Source organism: Dysidea avara, chromosome 2, assembly GCF_963678975.1.
Source record: "Dysidea avara chromosome 2, odDysAvar1.4, whole genome shotgun sequence".
Taxonomy (NCBI): Eukaryota; Metazoa; Porifera; class Demospongiae; order Dictyoceratida; family Dysideidae; genus Dysidea; species Dysidea avara.
In genome coordinates, this window is record NC_089273.1 from 28,346,438 (window position 1) to 28,367,463 (window position 21,026).

Genomic DNA, 21,026 nt, shown 5'->3' on the forward strand with positions numbered 1-21,026 from the left:
TACGTATGAACAACATGTGATGACCACACCAGACATCCAGACAACACTCTATTCCAGGCCATGGGTCATGGTTCAAATTGTTATGATCAGGAGCCCATAAACACTGCAAAATGCAACAGCACGAAGCGCTTGGAAATGTAGCCACAAAAACAGCAGTGCTGACCCTTTGTAGACCGTTAATTAACTCAACAGGTTTTTTTACTATCACGACAACATTACAAGCTTGTACCAGCTGCTTGCAATTCGCATGGGGTGAAGCTTTATGGAGCAGTTACGAAACCACGATGTGAACTGCAGGGAGATACCCTATGAGTAAAACAGTACAAGTTTATACCATTACCATCGCTTTGTTTACAATTATCTGATTATAAGATCACTACAAGATAAGTTCCTGCCGCCATTTTGTGGCATGATGTAATAAAACGCAACAAGTTATTACATCATGAACATATTTTACGCGATGTAAAATTAGCACATGTATGGCTTGGCATACTGTCCCTTTAATTTGGCCCCCATCCAAGCTTTTATACTGGCTTCTCTATTAGAATATCTAGTATGTCTGCGCGGGTTCCATTTCAACATGTGGTGATTGTTCTATTAGAGTATTTTAATCTTCCACTAGCAACAGGTGATATTTTACCATGTGTGCCTGTATATTACTCACAAAGTTGCAGTTATTCATTAGCCAATGTACAACAACTATGCTGAAATTACTAATATAATATGTTCAATGCTTTTGCCATATTATTATGCAAATTATGGTAGCATAATAGACATGCTTAGTAGAGGTAGTTTGTGTTGCCTGCCTTATTGTATAAACAGGATAGGAATATGTGTATCTCTCTACTTTGAAAGAGTGAGTGACAGTGACTCCAATCACCAGAGTACTATGGTATGACAGCAGTGTGTCTAGAGTTGGTATAAGACGTAGACTCAGAGACACGGTACCTTTTCACATGCAAAATTTGACCCATTTTTTTGAATTTTGAAGTTTTAATCATGGCATATAATCGACTGAAATTTCCCATGAGTGTAGCAAAAGTAACTGGCTGCATTTTGATGCTAAGAGCAAGTTAATCAGTATAAGGAGTCAAGTTTTGCATCATTTTGTTTGTTGTTATGTAAAATGTGTGGAAAAGGTACCTTTTTGCAAATCCGGTCACATATTTTAGTGTAACTACTAGATGGGTATAGTTTTATGATCCAAGCACCAAAAGATATATGAATGATGGTATACGTATTACAACACAACTGTTTAGCATTTCACAGTAATTTGTTCAATTCCAAAGTAGCCATATAGCTACGTATGTACTTATGTTGTTACGTACCATCATACACCCTGTATCTTTTTACTACCTTTTATCGCTTTTGGATATCTACTTCATTTACTCATTTAGCATAGCAATGATGCATCCGTCACTATTCTATTACATGACTGTGAATGTATAAGATGACTGCTTTATTAGACTATTTCTATACCTCGATTTTGCTGCTGATCTCTTAAGGGTTATGGTCACCGTGCCTTGTTTTTGATTAGCGTAAGTGCAGCTACCATGCATTCTCTATAGCAAACTGATCAGGTAGATAATTAAGGGGCATAGTCACTGGCTCAACTGACCATTGTACATACGTACGGCTGTATGGTCATTATAACTTTATTTTACGTAGTGTTTTAGTACAGTCTATAGACACCCAATACTGAATTGGGTGCTTCAAAGTGCTACCTAATCTTTGCACCCCTTATACTGTACACAGTACTTTTATAAATACATATTTTGTTTACTGGTCAACTTGACTAAACTGGAGCGAATACTGTATATACCATGAACCACATACCAATAAACGTAGTGTTAGTACATAAGCATCAGCCTTAAACTAGGCTTGTTCACCCCACCATTTTCACAAACATGAGTAAATGCTTTTATATGGAAAGCACTTATGCCAGTAGTAGGCCAGTCGCCATCCAAGAGTAAAGTTAATAGCAGGAAGTAAAACAGAATCTTCAAACAAAAAAGAGTGTTTCAAAACTTCAGGCAAAAATCATGGATAGTCATGTAGTTTTGTATGGGCACTATATGTGTGTTTCCAGTCCAGGTAGTGGTGTCTATTATCTATGGTTTGTGTAAGTCTAGTCCCACTTGAGCCCAGCTCTTTTTGTGAGCCATGCCCACTTATTGGGATTGCAATCTGTAGATACTGTATATGTTCCCCTGTATTTCAGTCTGTAGATACGTATAAAATTTTCATCCGTTGCTATCTGCAGGCTTATGTGAAGCCATGCCTGTTAACAGATTGTTATTGTACAAGTCTGGCAAGTCATAGTCTAGTGTTACAGTAGGCCAGTTTTTTCGTAAACCGCACCCATTTTAATATGTGATACTGTTTGTTAGCATGCGTGGAGCCACGGTAATTATGGTGTGTTGAAGAGCCAAAGGAGCACAAAGGTAAGTTCATGATGCGTACATTGTACGTACTGCGGTATACCCAAAGGCATGTCTCGAGATGAACAGTGAAGAAATCAAGCCCATATAGCCTTAGCTGTTATTGAGTTACTCTTGCCTGAAGGCATCAGGCAGGCAGTTAGTCAGCCATTGACCTGGATTGCTATTCAGATCAGCAGGTCATCTGGGTCAGCAGTAGTGACTTGGTTCCCTACTAGCATGAAAAGTTCCTAATTTTACCTTACAATTAACTATCTTTGTACCACAATTCATCATTAGTGAATTTTCTATAACACTGCATCAAAGGAAAGAATGACACCAGATGTGTGATGTTTTGATTGTACAAAACACTCTAGAACAATGATCGGGCCAGAAAGTTTTGACCTTGTATAGCTATAGGTGGTTGTTATAGAAAAAAAACCCTGCATATTAAGGTGGTCAGTAGCATTTTAGTGGCTGCAACCATTACAAATAGTATTAAGAGCCTTGCACCAACCATAATATTCCATTTTGAAAACATTGATCAGTACAAAAATATAAAGGTGAGATTGTTACGTATGCTGCTAATGGGCATTAAATACCATTATAAAATGAAGCCAGATAAATTATATAGTATTCATTAAAAGACAGGAAGTATGATAATTGTGATCATAGTACCAGATTATTAGCCACTTATTGTTCATTGTAAGACAGCGATATTATCCATACAGTGATCTGCTCTATGTGAGAGTTAAAGTTATTTACATGGTGATCTGCTCTAAGTGAGAGTTGAAGTTATCCATAGAAGTTATTCATATATATGTATGTGTGTGTAGGTGAATTGTTGGCTGGCTAATATGTACATGCTTTAGACAGGAGACTGCTTTATAGGGACCACAGTAAATACATTTGTATCAGAAAACATTTGGGACAATGATCATTATACAAAGGTGATCACATAATTCAGGTGACCATTAACACAGGTTCCACTATATATAGCAAGATGTTATTCCTGATACATAGCCATATAGAGAAAAATACATGAAGCTATTTTAGAACCAATTTACTGACTTCAACTCTTGGAGGTGTGGTGGGAAATTTACGGATCTGCAGTGATTCTGCTCACCAAAAAACTACATACACCTAGATTTTTTTACTAGACTAAGTGCAGAAATCATTACTGCGCTACCCTAAAGGAAGGTGTAGTGGAGAAAGAAATGGGGGACCTTGATATTGGCATCTATCAGGTCTCAGTAACTTCAAACAGTGAAGAAACAAGCCAACTGTGTTTACCTTAGTAAAGTTATGCTTGGCTGAAGGGATTGGCTAGTCAGTCAATTAGTCATTACAGTGAATTAAAATTGCAATAAAGACAAGTTGGGTTTGATTACAGTACCTAACAAACATTGTTACTTAACCAATATTGTCAAATTGTTATGAAGGAAAGGTTAGCTGGTTTTTGTGAGAGATGTTATTGTAAAAAAGTGCAAATCTTTGTGATCCCTACTATGCAATACTACTTTGTACTGCACAATATTTGAAAATTGTAGTTTATGTAGTTTTTCTAGAAATTACATTTATAGACACTTTAATACAGATATATACATGTAGCTGTATACATGTTTTCTTATTGTAGTAAGAGTATTCTGATTTTAAACAACACAACCAGGGTAGTGCAGTCACTGGAAGTAAAAGAAATGCACAAAACCATCACTAAAAGTTTCCCAGAGTTCAACTCTTAACAAGTTTCAATATTCTTGATGGTTATTATATTAGAGTATCTCAATCCTACAATTTTCCTCCTTTTTTCTTTTAACTACAAAAGTTTTCACTACGATGGTTAATTTATGTACTTGTACTGTGTGCCAGTAATCAAATTTACATTTTACACTGTAGGTGTGACAGAATTCAATCTGTTTTACACTAATAGCTGTCTGCAGCACAGTGAATACATACTGGATTAGCAACAAACTTCCATGAGTACACCTCCATACACTCATTGTACGTATTATAGTACAATTTCTTCTATAGTGTGTGCCGATTAACCTTATGCGTGTTAATCTGGTAAAAGCACCCAACATAATGCTAACAGTAGACGGTATGCTGATCAAAACTTAAACAGCAGCAGCTTTGAAAATTGTCACTGTTATTGAATAATACTGATAGAACAGTCATTGCGGGTAATGTTTTTAATCAACCATTTGAAGACATGTACAGTAAAAAACTCTAATAGAGTACTCAAGAGGGTACAGTACGTAACTTCCATAGGGACCAATTCTTTTTTTTAAAATGACCAGCTGATGCCGGTAAAATATCCATACTAGGTTGTAAACCGGTACCAGCACAATATCTGCTTTGTATTAATAAATTAAGGCACTCATCATTTAATTTTAATTAGAACACTTCTGTGTGACCAGTCAATGTGTAGTTGTTTCATCATGGTCACAGTGTGTGTGTGCATGTGTGCAGTAGTGTAGTAAGAATGTATGTGTGTGCGTTTGTGTGTGTGTGTCCAACTGCTTGTTGATGTGTGCTACACCGAGTTTTATTCCTGTTGCTCAAAATAAGTCATCATGTTGGCTTCGTAGATTCAACGTTATTCCACTAATGAACACCACATTTGTTTCTCAGTTTACTGATCATGTTGTGCACTTGGTGAAGAGTAGATAGAATGATGATGCTGATGGGTTGACTAAATGGTGTGTGGTCAGAGATTTGTTGTTAGACACGAATACTACAATGCTTGGACTAAGTGGGAGACATCACCCTGATTGGTTTACTGGGGCAGAAGATGTGCTGAGACTGCTTATTAATAAGCGTAACAAACTGTTTTCTTTGGTTGTGGTCTCCACTGTGATCAACAGAAATATTTACCACAGAGGTGTAAAGTGTAGGAGTGTAAGTACAGATGGTACCAGGAGAAGGCTAAATCTATTTAAGCTGCATTTTCTCAAGGCGAACCTAGTGTAGTGTGGCGGGACATCCACGCCATTTGTATTAAGAGTAGAGCTGGTCTAGTCTCCAGCCTAGAGTTGTGAGGACACAAGATGGCAGTTTATGTTGTAGATCAATGAAGACTCTAGGTTGATGGAGAGGTTATTTTGAGCGTGTTCTCAATGTGAAGAGCTCAGCCGCTATTGATTGTATTCAATTGATGGCAGTAAGGGAAGAGATAAGCAATCCACCTACTGGAGATGAAGTATTGACTGCCTTGACAGCAGGTAGTAATGGTCTCTTGCCTGATATTATGAAGTGTTGTGGTGGCCCTTTGTTGGACTTCATAGTGTTGTTTGGTATTGAGAGAGAGAGGTATACCTGCAGAATGACATGATGCAAATCTAGTACCAGTTCCTAAGAAGGGTGATTTATCTGTGTGTGACAACTGAAGGGGTATCAGTTTACTTGGATGTGATGGGCAAGCTGTTTGTGAGAATAATCAATGAATGACTCCATGCTGTGTGGTAGAAGACTCTGTTGCTCACTCTCAGTGTGGTTTAAGGGCTGGTGTGGATATGGTTTTCTGCATGAGCTAACTTGTGGAGAAGACCATTGAACACCATAGCAAAATTTTCCTCTTGTTTTTTTGATCTTCGCATAACTTTTATAATTTTGTGCCAAGACAGGCACTGTGGTGTGCTTTGCAGAAATATGGTGTTCCTGACTGTTTGATAGATTTGGTGCATACTTTTCACTATGGGATGGTTGTTACTGTTGCAGTCAGTGGAGAGGAAGCACCACTTTTCCAGGTGCGAAGTGGACTCCATCAGGGTTGCACGATTGCTCCAATTTTGTTCATCTTGTATTTTGAATTTGTTATTCAGTGTTGGCTAAGTCAGTGTGTTGCAGCACAAATTGAGGTACTGTACAAGATAGGTGGGAAACCTGGTGGAGAGTGTACCAGAAGACCATCATCATGTGTCATCACTGAGTGCTTGTTTGCTGATGATGCAGCCGTGTTTTGTTCTTCTAGGGCAGATACGTATGGTTATAGCAGATGAGATATTTGAGGAAGTCACTGTAGAGTTTGGCTTATACCAAGACTAAGCTACGTACTTGTTGCTGGAGCTAATCTTACAGCTGAGGATATAGCTTCATTGGAATTAGGTGGCAGTAGTGTAGAGGTACTGTAGTGAAGGAATTTAAGTATTTGGGGTCACTTGTAAAGACACATTGTACGATGACAGGGGAGGTTAATCATCGAATTGCACAGGTGTCGAAAGTTTTTGGTGAGCTTGCAATTCTATGTTTGATGCTTGTGATCTTAGTATAGACTTGCTTATCAATCTGTAGTGTAGCACTCTGCAATATACCAGTAATACCGTTTATCATGATAAATTATCATAACCAATTATCATACCGTGACAGCCTTTGATAATCGATATATCCAAACACCGGTGTATCGATGAATACCAGTATAGGATTGTTTTTAACCCAGCCTTTGGTGTTAATTACCTTTTACCATTTCAGTGGACCTTAAAGTCCTGTCTAACTTTATCTTGCCACCATAGTTTGCCACCATGGTTTTACACCATGAGCCGGTCGTGTCCTTGGGAGCCATCCAAACAGAATCTTCTTTGCTATGCAATCATCAGGCATGCACACCACATGCCCCAAACATCTAAGTCTAACAAAATACTAATAATAGACTCTCACATACCAAAACATTTAGCCAATTAAATAGTGGTGATGTGCTTTGTCTGACCACTGTACAACAAGTCTAATACTTATAATGCATCAAATAAAGTGACAATGAAAAGTCTCTAGCTGCTTCACAAGTACCTGAGTGGGAGCCCAGGTTTTTGCACTGTACAAAAGGATACCAGTACTACAGTAGTGCTCAGTGGTATTGAAATTTGAATATACGGTATTAGTAACAGGAAAATATTGCGGTATATCGATATATAGTTTAATAGCTATTTATTGTAACTATTGTGGCATTTCGTGGGCATCGTATGAAGCGGTATGCATCCCAAAAACCAAAAATATATAGTTCAGTACAAGTAGGCATGTGTTATAATGTGACAATCTCAAGTTTTTGTTTAGGGTGCGTCTGCTAAACCATCAACAAATTGTACACTTTGGCTATTATCAATCCTTGCCACTAGTGGGATAGATTGGTGTATGTGATTTAGTCAGATTTTGTTTTGTTCGTGGATATAATATATTTTAGTGTATTGTGGTTAGTCAATTATATTGCATTATAGCGCATCAGATAAAGTACGCATGAGGTGCCATAAGTACAGCTAGATTTGATTTATTTTCACTTCATATCTACCAGAAACATGGTAAGAGCTTGTACTGCAGCAAGTTACAAGCCTACGGAGTGAATTTGCGCTGTTCTTGTGGTGAACAACGCTAAAGGGACTGTAAATCAACATTACAGTGGTCGAAAAAGTGCATGATCTATGTTGAATTGTTGGATGTTTTGAATACGTTTAACGGCCCAATACTGCCCAATACAGAGGATGGAGAAACGCAAGGAAGCATAATATTGCAATGGCGCCACTGGCAACATATGCACGAGATACTGCCCCTACCAGGTGGAGAAGTGACTCTTCAGTTAAGCATGAGCTTCGATAGTGCAAAGCGCTACAGGCTGAGCTACAGGCAACTACAGAACAACTCCGCTATTGTTTTCCAGCAGAACGTTCAAGTAATCTTGGAACACTATGAAGTTGCAAAGGAGAGCTTTGTATTTCCACCTGCACATTAGACTTTCACTGTTTATCTACCTTTCCCATTGTAAAGTGTGTAATAACTGTACTTCCGGAAGTTCCGGTTCTTTGTCTCTTACTTCACAACGTGACATAACTAGACTTTGTGGCTTAATACAACATAATTGAATTATTAAATAGGTGTTTTTATACATTGCATGATACAAACAGCCTATTATTCATTAAAATGGTAAGTGAATTTTCCATTTCAGTGGACCTTTAAAGAAATTTACAATTGATGACTGTTTAAGATCAGGATTTATGGAAGCAATTAATTAATGGAAGGGTGGAGAATTTGTTAGCTGTACCACATTCTAAACAAAGCTCTTTTCACTGCCAAAGGTCTTTTAGAAGAAGCCAGGATATAGTTGTGTATAGTATAGTATGTACGTAGGTGTGTAGTGTGTGCGTGTGTACACTTGCATGTGTGCATGCATGCGTGTGTGTGTGTGTGTGTGTGTGTGTGTGTGTGTGTGTGTGTGTGTGTGTGTGTCTGTGTGTGTGTGTGCATGCGTGTGTGTGTGTGTGCATGCCAAAATCTATACAAATTTATGCATTCTATATATTGCTGTTTTTATACGTTGCTTGAGTAGAGTTCTGTCATCATTCCACTGGCATTATTCTAAAGAAAAAATTATATAACAAAACACACAGTAGATGGTATTTATAATTAAAGCAAATGACAAAAGTATTAAACAGAACAGACTATAAGGCACATACAACAATTAATAAAATTACAGAAGTATCTACTTATTCCTTTCACTGGCATTCTGTACTGGTGTTTTGTCACCACATTCCCATTGTATTGGAATGGATGGTGAGAAAGAATTATTTTGACACTTACTGTACCTAACCAATACTGCTAGGTCATCGTGAGGATAGATGAGACTGGTTTTTAAGTGATATCTTCTGGAAAGAAAACAAAACACATTTATGATGATATGATCCCTACTATACTGTACTATCATACTTTATGATATTGCATATTTCCTGGATGTGTTGTGTGCAATAAAATACCTTATGTGTATTTCATGTACAGATCTCTCTGCTAAGCCTGAGCTCAAAGAGTTGATCGAAAATATTACTCCTGTTTATGCTGGCTACTGGAAGACACTAGGTATCTTACTGGGATTGTTAGGTGGATTTCTTGATGCTATTGAAGCGGGTAACCCGAAAGATCAATTCTGGTGTTGTAATCAAATGTTACAAGCTTGGCTTGACCAGGACACCACTGCTTCATGGAATAAAATTATTAAGGGGATTGAGTCACCTGCTATTTATGACCTTCGACGTTCCCATTTTCAGTCATGGGTTTCAAGTGATAATAGCCAACATTCATTGAGTATTAATGCTCTGGGATATGCTCCTAGGATGAGATCACTGTCAGAGAATTTACACAGTGTTGCACACCAGGTCGATCTCTTAGAGGCACGGCTGAAACATTTTTATACCAAAAACCGGTATAAGAAGTCACAAGATGAATGGTCTCTTCATGTGCCTGATTATTTTACAAGTGTGACATTGATTCATCATAAAAATAAACATACTGAAAAGGAGAAGATTAATATTGCAAACTTATTGCAGACTGGTGACTCATCACTAAGGGACAAAATTACAAATATTTCATGGATTTTCAGTGGCACTCAATCTCCACAGGTGGTATTAATTGAAGGTATTGCTGGAATTGGCAAAACAATCTTGTCAAAAGAAATAGCTTATCAGTGGGCTACTAAGAAGATGCTAACTGACACAAAACTCCTTTTTTTGGTTTTCTTACGTGATCCAGGAGCTTGTAAAGTGACTACACTCAAAGAACTATTGAGCAGTTACTATTACCAAACAAGTGAATGCAGTGATGTTGTATCAGAGTATCTCACACATATGTCAGGAAAAGACGTGACTATCGTCCTTGATGGTTATGATGAATTATCAAGGGATTTCCGAGAAAAACAATCGTTTATTTTGGATATAATTAATGGTAAAGTGTTACCAAATTGTAATATTGTGGTAACTTCACGACCGATAGCTTCTGTAAGTCTTCACCCAGTGGTTGATTGTAGAATTGAACTGCTTGGTTTTAGCAAAGAAGATAGGTACCATTATATTGCTACAGCATTGCAAAACAGTGAAGAGAACATCAGTACATTGACAGAATATTTGCAACAGCACTCCAGGATTAGCACGCTGTGTTATATTCCTTTGAATATGTCCATGTTGGTTAGCTGCTTTTTGCAAACAGAGCACTCAGAAAATACAGAAAGTAATCTTCCAAGGACTCAAACGGATATGGTGAACAGATTTATTTGCTTGTCTATTAGAAGATACTTATTGAAAACAACAGCAACCAATTTTGACCTGAATGACATTAGAAATTTAGATAAAACTCACCTTCCAGATCGTTATTCCCAGGTAGTAAAGGAGTTAACTGAATTGGCTTTTAGTGGTTTAATGAAAGACCAAATAGTATTTACTGACTCAGAAGTCAGAGAAATTTGTCCTGGATTGACAATGAATTCTAATGACTGGGATGACCTGGGCTTGCTATGTGATATTCACTCTACATTTAATAATTCTGTTGGCTCAGTATCATATAACTTTATTCATTTTTCTGTGCAAGAATTTTTAGCTGCATATCACATTAGTACCTTAGCATATGATAAGCAATTGCAAGTGCTTAAGGAAACTTTTTTTGAGAAAAAATATTTTAACATGTGGATAATGTTTGTTGGTTTGTCTAATGGAGATAGTTGGTCTTTTAGGCATTTTTTGTCTGGCAGCAATTGGTATAATAGAATGTTTCAATCTTACAATGTGGCAAAATGCATTACTGATGATAAGATAAAATGTATTTATTTGTTTCAATGCTTCATGGAAGCACAAAATAACAAAATGTGTGAAAAAATTGGAGATGTTTTGGTGTCTAAAGAAATAGACTTTTCAGGACAGAATATGTTAGCTTCAGACTTTGGCATATTGGGATTCTTTTTAAAGCAGTTTGACAATCATCAATGGAGACTTATCAAATTACGTGAATGTCAAATAAGTGATGCTAGTTTTTGTGACTTTTGCGATTGCATTTGTAGCAGCAGTGAAGAATATTGTATGATAGAAACATTAGATCTCAGCTGTAATCTGCTCACAGTACAGTGTATTGCTGCAATCATAAAGGTTGTTCGTTCATGCAGAATTCAGGAGATTAATATAACTGCAAATGAAATATTCTCATTATCAAGCATCAAAGCAGAATTAATTTCAGGAATACAGAATGCCACTCTTACGTTGGTGATTGATAATAGTGTTGCTTTAATTTGCAATCAAAAAAACTTTAAGAGCACCGCTAGTACCCTTCTTTCAGACAAAGAATACACAGACGTTTGGGTATCAGATTGTCTATTAGGTGATGAAACTAGTGAGAACTTTTTTAGTGCCTTAGATACATGTGAGTCAATTTCCTCAGTTTATCTTGCAAATATTGATTTACTTGACAGTGACATGAAAACTGTTATCAATGTGTTGAAAACAAAGACACGTTTAACTAGTTTGTGCATTATTGAACCCAGTCTATCTGACAGAGTGGCGGATGAAATAGTTTCAGAAATTTCAAAATGCTCTAGGCTAAACTCAAGTAGCAGCATGTGTGATACAGTTGGACAGGTTGAATTGGTAGTATTGAGTCATTCAAAAATACAATCATACAACTTGAATGATGAAAAGATGATTCAATGTTTGCATTCAAGCAAGGCAATATCTAGTATTAAGCTACATAATTGTTTGATGCCCAGTGAGGCACTTAAGCTAATTTTAAATATCCCACTAGATCAATTGGAAAGCCTTGATCTGACTGGGTGCAATATAGGCAGTCATGGTTTATCAGATATCATCAGTAGCATTAAAAACCACCAAGGTTTAAAGGTATTGAATTTATCTAATAATGACTTTACTGCCTCAAGTGTAGAAAACCTTATTGACTTAGTCATGTTGCTAAAAGCATTAAATAAAATAATGATTTCAGATGTAGCATTTCAGTCGGATAGTCTTTATAGCAGATTTTACAAACTAATGCAGTGTGATGACTTTCCAAAGTGTTTAGAAGAGATAGTGATTGGAAATGGTTGCCATATTTTGTGCAATCTTGACCATAAAGATCTTCAGAAAATTACCACATCACCAAAGACATTATACATGTTGTACTGCACTATTGAAAGCGTAAGCCACCTTGAAAATTTCCTACACAGTAGTAATGCACTTCAAACACTGTCCATCTTTAAGTGTAAACTAAATAATCAAATTGCATTAGATGTCTCCCAGCTCTTAAAGCACACAGCATCCCTCAAAGAGATTTCTTTATGTGTAGGTCAGCTAGACGATGCTACTTTATACCACATGTTTGCAGAACTGTCATCATGCTTTAATCGTTCACTGATGTTAACAAGTGAAAGCGTTATACTTGGATATCAAGCCACCATCGGTCAAATGACTGATGCTTTTCATTACAGAATTATATGTAAAGAAATACTACTTGATCTCTGTAAGATTAACAGAGATGTTTGTAATGCCTTGGTTTGTATGTTGTCTTCATGTACAGCAACTCTTGAAATTATTAGTGTAAAGCGCATGTCCATACAACTGAACGAAACACTTCAAATCATCAAAGTATTAACCCATTGTGAGAAACTGAGAGTGCTTGACATTGGTAGCCTGATAATTCCCCATTTAGGAGCAGCCAACGATGTATGCAACATCATCAAAAAGAATTCTGCCACAATTAAACGGTTGTGTTTGAGCAACTACAATCTCAGTGCTCCTGATACTGAAGGCATCAAACTTGCAATTAGTGCTCTGACATCTATACAAGAAATAGTGTTGGAAAACTGCAATATTACTTGTGGATTAGCCAGTTGTCTAGCATTAGTGATATCTGCTAATAATACTTTAAAGGAAATCAGTTGTAATGGCAACAACCTGCAAGCTGCAGGGTGCATCACACTAGCACAGTCACTCACACATATTTCTACCCTAACAATACTTAATATTAATGGTAACTCTATCACTGACAAAGGAGCATTTGCCATTGCTGAGATCATATCGTGTAATGTTAAGTTAAGAGAACTGTATTTGAACAACAATAGTTTACAAGAGGCTGGTGTAATAGAGATATGTGCTTCCTTGTTTAAGCTGATCGGTTTAGAAGTACTTTCACTTAGCAAAAATCACATCACATATCAAGCTGCTCGTGCTATTTCTACAGTAACAAGTAAAACGTACTTGGAAAAGCTATTTTTAAACGATGTGAAGTTAAGCACTCATAGTATGATTGCTTTAGCTAAGGTTCTACAAGAGCTCCACTCATTAAAATCATTAGATATCAGCTATAACCACATTACAGACAAAGCTGCTAAAGATGTAGCTTCTATTATTTCCAGAAATTTAATGCTTGAAAGTATAGACATTAGTGGAAATGCATTCCAGGTTTATGGTTTAAGGGAAATTTTTATGTCAATGAGTGAAGTTAAAATGTTAAAAGTTGTGAATATTTCTAACAACTGCATTGTAAATGGCTTAGTTGATCATGTTGTGGCAATATTAGAAAGTAATACTATGTTGGAAACACTGTCATTAAACAACTGCTATCTGAGTTTAACAGGAATTGTGAAAATTTGCCAGTGCCTATCAAGAAACAGCAGACAATTATGTTGTATTGATATAGCCAATAACAACATTGATTGTGATGCTGCCAGTGAAATAGGTACAGTAATTTTGAATTCACCTAATCTAAAGAAGTTCCTAGCTGGGAACAATGTTTTTGGATCAACAGGAATTTGTGTAATTGGGCATGCACTGAGTCACTGCAGAAATCTAATGTGTCTTAACTTTGGAAATATTCACATGACTGAGCCCACCGCAGAAATTCTGTATGATGCAATTCGCAATAATTCATTCTTACAAAATCTGTATCTTGACAATTGTAACCTTACTCATAAGTGTTTCAAGAAAATTGCTGAGAGTTTGAAGAACATTGAAACGTTGAAAGCCCTGAGTTGTGTAAACAACAATATGTTTCCTTGTATATCAGATTTGGTGTCAGTGTTGGAAGCTAATACATTACTACAAGAGTTGTTCTTACGTAACACAAATTTACAAACTGAAGGAGCAATCGTTGTACTCCAGTCACTTATAAAACTAAAATGCTTGAAAGTACTTGACTGTAGTCATAATAATATTTGTGTTAGGGCAGCAAGGGAATTAGCCACAGTTGTGTCACGTAACAGCCATCTTGAGAAATTGTATCTGCAATGTAATCACCTACAATCTTCAGGAATAATCCAAATAGTTGACAGTATTTCTATTTACAAATCATTAAGGTCATTTAATTTTGCAAAGAATGACATTACTGGTGTTGCGTGTAATGACCTTACTCAAATGGTTGCTAAAAATGTGAACACAGAAGAGATTTTACTTTTTGGGAACAAACTACAATCCGGTGGGATTTCATGTCTTTTTAATCCGTTGTATGACAATGCCCTTTGCTTGAAGAAATTGGATGTTGGCAACAATAGCGTAATTGCTGAACGTGATGCAGAAAAGCTCTTGAAAGTTTTTTCCAAACAGTCTGGAGTTGAAAAGCTGTGCATCAGTTTTTGCAGATTCCAGTTTCCTACAGCTTGCAAGCTTATCAAGAGTTTAATCAATACTTCTGTAAGTTTAAGAGAAATCGATTGTAGTTATTGCAACTTCTCGTTTAATGTGTTTAGAAACTTTCATAACATGCATTTAGGAGATACCTCCTTAGAAGTTCTTTCACTGCCTGGAAACAATTTAATGACAGAAGGGGTTATTATATTGTCCAACCTGTTGAAATGCGTAGCTACATTAAAGCACGAATTTAGGAAGCAACAACATCACTGATGACGCAGCATACAATCTTGCAAATTTATTTAGTAACTGTATTTGCTTACAAAAAGTAGAGTTCTATTCTAACCACTTTGGATCAACTGGTTTTATAATCCTTACTAAGAGCCTAGGACAAATTTGCTCACTGAGGGTAATTGATTTTCAAAGCAACAACATTAATAGCAGTGCAGCCGATGATTTAGCCTTTGTTATAATACATAATCCCTGTCTGGAAGAGGTTATTTTTGGAGAAAACGATTTGCAAACCGATGGAGCAATTACAGTTTTTGAAGGTTTAAAGCAAATTAATAGATTAAGATATCTTGATTTTGCAAGCAATAACATTCAAAGTAAGGCAGCTGATGTGTTAGCAGATGTAATAAAAGTTAACAAGTGCTTAAGGAAACTGCGATTGTTGAATAATAGTTTTCAAAGCAAGGGTGCTATTGCAATAGCCAAAGCTTTGCAACACATTACAACGTTAAAAGTGCTAGACTTGGGTAAAAATAATATTGACTACACAGCTGCAGAAGCAATAGCAGGAGCGATCAGTAGTAATGATACTTTGGAAGAACTTTGGTTGTTTTGCAATTATCTTCAAGCAAAGGGTGCCAAGATAATCGCAGAAGCTCTTCAGACTATTTCAACACTGAAAGTTTTGAATTTAGGCCAAAACGACATACGTGTTTCAGCAGCTCATGACATAGCCACTGCTATGTTGAGTAACTGTATTGAAATTCTACGATTGCATGAGAACTACTTGCAAACAAGGGGTGTAATAACAATATTATCAAGTTTACAGCACAAAACAACGCTGAGGGAATTGGATATCAGTAAAACATGGGTCACATGTGATGTTGTGAATGACCTCATTAAAGTACTTCAGAGTAATACAATGCTTCATGGCTTGAAATTATGTGACAACTCTATCAATGCTTGTTTAACTGAGGTACTTTCTTCCTTAAAGAGGTTAAGAGCTTTAAAACAACTTAACCTAAATAACTATACAATTAATGATGAAGTTGCTGAACAAGTTATTACATTAATAACAGCAAATCACAATTTGGAACTGCTATCTTTAAGCAAAACTAGTATGAGCACAGAAAATGCATTAACAATTGCAAGAGGACTAAAGTCTATCTCCACATTAAAAGAACTAGACCTTTCTCATAATGCACTAAACAAGGAAACAATAAATGAGTTAACATCTGTCATAAAGAGAAATGCAACTATAGAAGTGATCAACTTAAGCAAATGTAACCTTGGAAGTGATGAAGTCGTTTTAATCACACAATCACTGAAGCTTATTTCTACACTAAAAGTACTTCACTTGAGATCTAATGCTATCACTGATTCTGCAGTAGACAGCATAGCTGATATTCTCCAATCAAACATTACACTAGAAATTTTGAACCTGTCAAAGAATAAGATAATGGTATTGGGAGCAGCAATAATAGTTGATAAAATAACTAAATGTGAAGCACAGTTTATGTTGTTAGATATCAGCAACAATGAAATAAATGCTGAGGAAAAATGTGAAATTAGTAGTCGGTGCACTTGTAAACTTAGAATATAGTTTAGTGGTTACACAATTCAACTTACACTGTATATTAATTTGTTGTTTCCATTATAATTACTCTGTGTCTATTGCTACTATTACAGTCTATGTATGCAGCTAGTATAACGTCGCTACATGTTGTAATAATAATTTTATAATGCTAACATAGATTGTAGTTATTAAACTGTATCTATTGCTATATATTACATTGTATAACCAAGTTGTGGTGATTGTGTAATGGGTCATTCCATGTCAAAGCAACAAGGAATTTAGTTTGGATTTTGGCAAAACTTGGTGTGTTTGTGTAGTACCTATGGTGCTCATCAACCATACATATTTTTAGCATCATACACCACATGGCTTCTGATTTATGACCACAAATATTTTTCATGACAAATTAGACCATCTGAAGTTACATAAGCGACTTTTGTATTGCATTAATAAAGTTTTCACCAATTGAAGACAGTTGATTGACCTTTCAAGTGATGCATAATTTATGGGATATCGCCTTATTAGGGTTGAAAAGTACTTGTAATTCTTAATATTTTCAAAACTACTTTTTACAGTTCTTTGATTTTTATTTCTTTAATAATATTTTTAGACCCTTTTTGTGGTGGATTTTGGAGGTGTCTAAGTTATTTAGATCCTTTTCATGTTCATTACGTGCACCTGCACTGGTAGCACTGGCAATGCATCAATAAACCCGTGACTGTTGATACGGGTGGAGTAATGGCTTGTTTCTACTTATGTACATGTGATGTAATATTCTTCAATGTACATTCACCAATAACACATCTGTACAAGGACCATTTCTAATGATGAACAGCATTTGCACGATACCCCAGATGCTTGAAAATTTGCATCTCCATTTATGACCTGCTTTTGAAAAATCAGTCTTAATGTCATGTTATGAAACAATTACAATTCACTGTGTAACCATTAAGAAAATTATGCACAGTTCAAGATATAAAATTATATGGTAGTGCCAACAATATAGAATACATTTACCATGCATGTAATTATACTGGAGCAATTGCAGTACTTATTCTTCCTGACATGTTGAGTCCAAGTAGAGATCATCTCAAACATGAAATTTTCAGCCCAAATGGCCATGGACCATAATATTGTTATACTCAAAAATACAATCGGTTATAGCTGGCCATAATATGGTTTCTGGTCAATTGAGAGAAAGTGCAAAGGCTACTATTGTACTGCATGGTGATAAATAACTATTATTTACATTTCAAAAAGGTAGTTAAAAGATTTGTACAATCAATATGTTAAAATAATAAACCTGATATTATAGCTATGTAAGGAGGACAAAGTGTTACAGACCATAAATAATGTAATTACAGTAGCTATTTTGACATCATATTATTGCAGATGATGTACTTTGATTCATCATCCCAAGACATCCAAATTAATTTTAATATTGCATTATGAATTTTCATGAGACATGTATGCTAACTGGCTCTTGGATGTTATGTTTTGTAAACCAAATAATTATTGGCTTGGATTATTCGTTGACTGACCATTTATTTATATTGCTTGCCATAGACAGATTGTGAATACTGTGGTGATATATTGTAATAAAAAATACTGGATTCTCAATTTGAACAATACTGATTGGTGCAACTATCACGCCTTTTTAGATAATGAGTTTTGGATGGTTATAAAATCGTGAGTGAAATGGAGATTCATGGGAAGCCATCACTTGGTAACCATAACATATTCCATGTTGACAATAGATGGTAAAAATTCCTGGTGTTAAATCTGGATGACTTCCTGCCAAAGTATTTGTGACACTGTCACTCATCTGAATTATATGTTTAGATTAACAGAATCAACAGCATGGTCCTGTATGTATATCTTCTTAAGGGGGAAGGTGCAGTAATATGACAGGTTTGGTTGTGCTGTTTAACTATATGACCAGCAATATCATCCACTGTTTGCAATTGGTGCTTGCACCAGAGGAGGAATTTTGTTTCTGTTTTCACTGTAATACCACTGTGAAGTGAAGCCAGAATCAGAACATGTTGTTGCAGAATGCTTATTGGGTAGTAATAAGTCCATATTGTGGTTGCACTTCAGAATTTCAAATACCTCTTTAAGATCAAGGTGTTGAACATTCCACATAATAGGCAAATTAGAAGCTACAGTAATTCAGCAAAAATTCAGGGGAAATTATTTCTGAGAACAAAGCAATGATATTTGCAAAAGTTGAAAAATCTTTATTAAAGAATTTAATGGATTAGGTGTTGTCAATTTTTTTGCGATCCTTGCTGTAGCCATATGCATGCAATGTATTATACCAAAAGTTTTCTATCTTGAACAGCTGTTATATAATATGTTTGTTTCAATCATTAACGGGAAAGGACCCAAAGTGTGGTTTAAAAAGAGTAGCTGGAAATCTTATAAAACCCAGCATAGTGCAATTGCAAATAACCACATCTGGAGAGATGGTACAGTAGCTAGTGATGTCTGTTTAATGAAGATACCCTATCCAAGATTTACCTATCTGGTTGGTTCATTTCTAATGATTTAGTAGTTCACAAATTTTCTTCTTTGTTCTGCATGAAAGAAAACTAATTTAAGCTGTTGACAAGCTTATTGTGATGGAAGTCAAGACCTGCTTTCTAATCTTGATAACCATCACCTTTTTTGCTATGATATGCCATCTTCATAATTGAGGGAGGAAGGTGTTTACCAATGGTCTGCTATTATAGTCATTGTCTATTGTCATTATTATTGTTTCTTGTAGGTTTATGAAAGTAGAGACCATGGCTGAAGGCAACACGAGTAACATCTTCTGGTGAAGGTACTGCATTATATCAATGTCACTGCTTGAAGGTTCTTAGTTTACTAATTTGTTAAGCTGCTTTACTGTAGTTGTGCCCAGTTATACTGATAGTAAAATATCAGTAACTTTAAGTATATGGAACATAATTGTTTTACTAAGTTTTAAACTCTCAGTAAACATCAGTGAATGCAGGTTTACTGAAAAGCTACTAAAATTCCAAACAATTAACTGTTCCATATACTGGGGATATACCACTCTAGTAAACTAAGAAACTTCAAGCAGTGTGTGTACGCATTAATTTTCTGAAGTGTACTGTATTGTATACTGATTTAATCAGAATTGTTTCCACAAAAATTAATATCCCACGTCATCCCATCAGACTTTCTATCTTGTTAATTGCTACTTTCCAGTAACCTACTACATTCTTCAGTCTTTTATTATAGTCTATTAAATTCTTACTCTTCATGAGAATATTCCTAGGTATGATATGTACCCTTTAAAACAATAAGATTAAGCACTCAGTTGATTTATTACAACAGTGTACAGTAGTATGTATACAAGTTAATACCTTTGTTGATTTCTTAAACTTGCCTAGCTAGGTAGGTGTCTAGAACTTGTTTAGTTGTATGTATGGTTAGTATCCATCTTACACAGTGGAAAGAGGGTGGCTAGGGTGCTGAATCCTCCCTCGGTTTGCTAAGGGAGCAATGATATTTTGCTGAAATTGTTCTTGAAAACCTTGCAAAATATCAATATACGCTCTAATAAAACGCTATAATATTCTAATAGAGCACTCAATGGATTTCATGAAAGCATGTTAAAAGTAGTCTAAAAACAAAACAAAAATGCCTTCAGTGGGAATCAAACCATGCACTGACCTCTTAATTGTACCAAGTGTTTCCAGGTGTCTAAAGACCGTTTTGTACTGTGTATGTTCATTAACCCTGCAACTGTAGTCAACTGCTAAAAACTTTCCAAAAGAGGCTTTTATTGATTGCAAGTACTTTTGGCTAAAAAGTTGGTGCTTTAGTTGAAATATGCACCTATAAATTACTTCTGGTGAACCTTGAGACATCATAAATCTAAAAATGGCTACAGCTTCTGGGAGACTACACTCCCCAGAACCCAGAGATTCTATACCTAGTCAACCCCTCACACATCAACTACTTCCTCCACCACTGGTACCCATTACGAAAAAGGCTTTACACTTTAAAATATAGGATGTCAGATTCAGTTACACATACTTGCACAATCAGTTGACAATAATATATATTTATTTTGATATTTTTACAATTAATAGGGAATGTTGCAGGAAATTGCAGGAAATTAATGTTGCCTGATTGTACTACAACCATACCTGGTCAGCTAACAATCTGTGCTGGCCATATTCTGAAGAATAGTAAAATTTCAGATAACTCAGGATTGATGGAGGCTAAGCTAAATGGTCAATGGATATTCTTCAATGATAGTGTTTTAAAGAACCTAACCAAGCCTTCTTCTACCTCAGCTGGTATGAAAACACCCACAAAATAGTCCAATACTTAAGCATAGTCAAACCAACCAAATACAGCTTTCCCTGGATTATTAGAGTTTCGTATTAATGTATGTTCTGCTGGTATGCTCAGTGAAAACATTTTGTATGG

At 35.9% G+C, this 21,026-nt stretch overlaps 1 protein-coding gene across 2 annotated transcripts in view; it reads left to right on the plus strand.

The window, feature by feature from the left end:
• Positions 1-21,026, plus strand: part of LOC136247027 (protein NLRC5-like) — a 28,164-nt gene that overhangs the window by 1,806 nt on the left and 5,332 nt on the right. Inside the window, exons 1-3 of one of the 2 annotated variants that reach the window (XR_010697031.1) lie at positions 18,914-19,401; positions 20,684-20,743; positions 20,795-20,893. Coding sequence is in view for 1 of the 2 variants with exons in the window: in XM_066038615.1 (XP_065894687.1) it covers positions 9,174-15,040 (5,867 nt within the window). In the remaining variant the exon portion in view is untranslated. Of the gene's footprint in view, positions 1-9,173; positions 19,402-20,683; positions 20,744-20,794; positions 20,894-21,026 lie in introns of those variants that run through there. The other variant, XM_066038615.1, reaches the window with a different exon arrangement.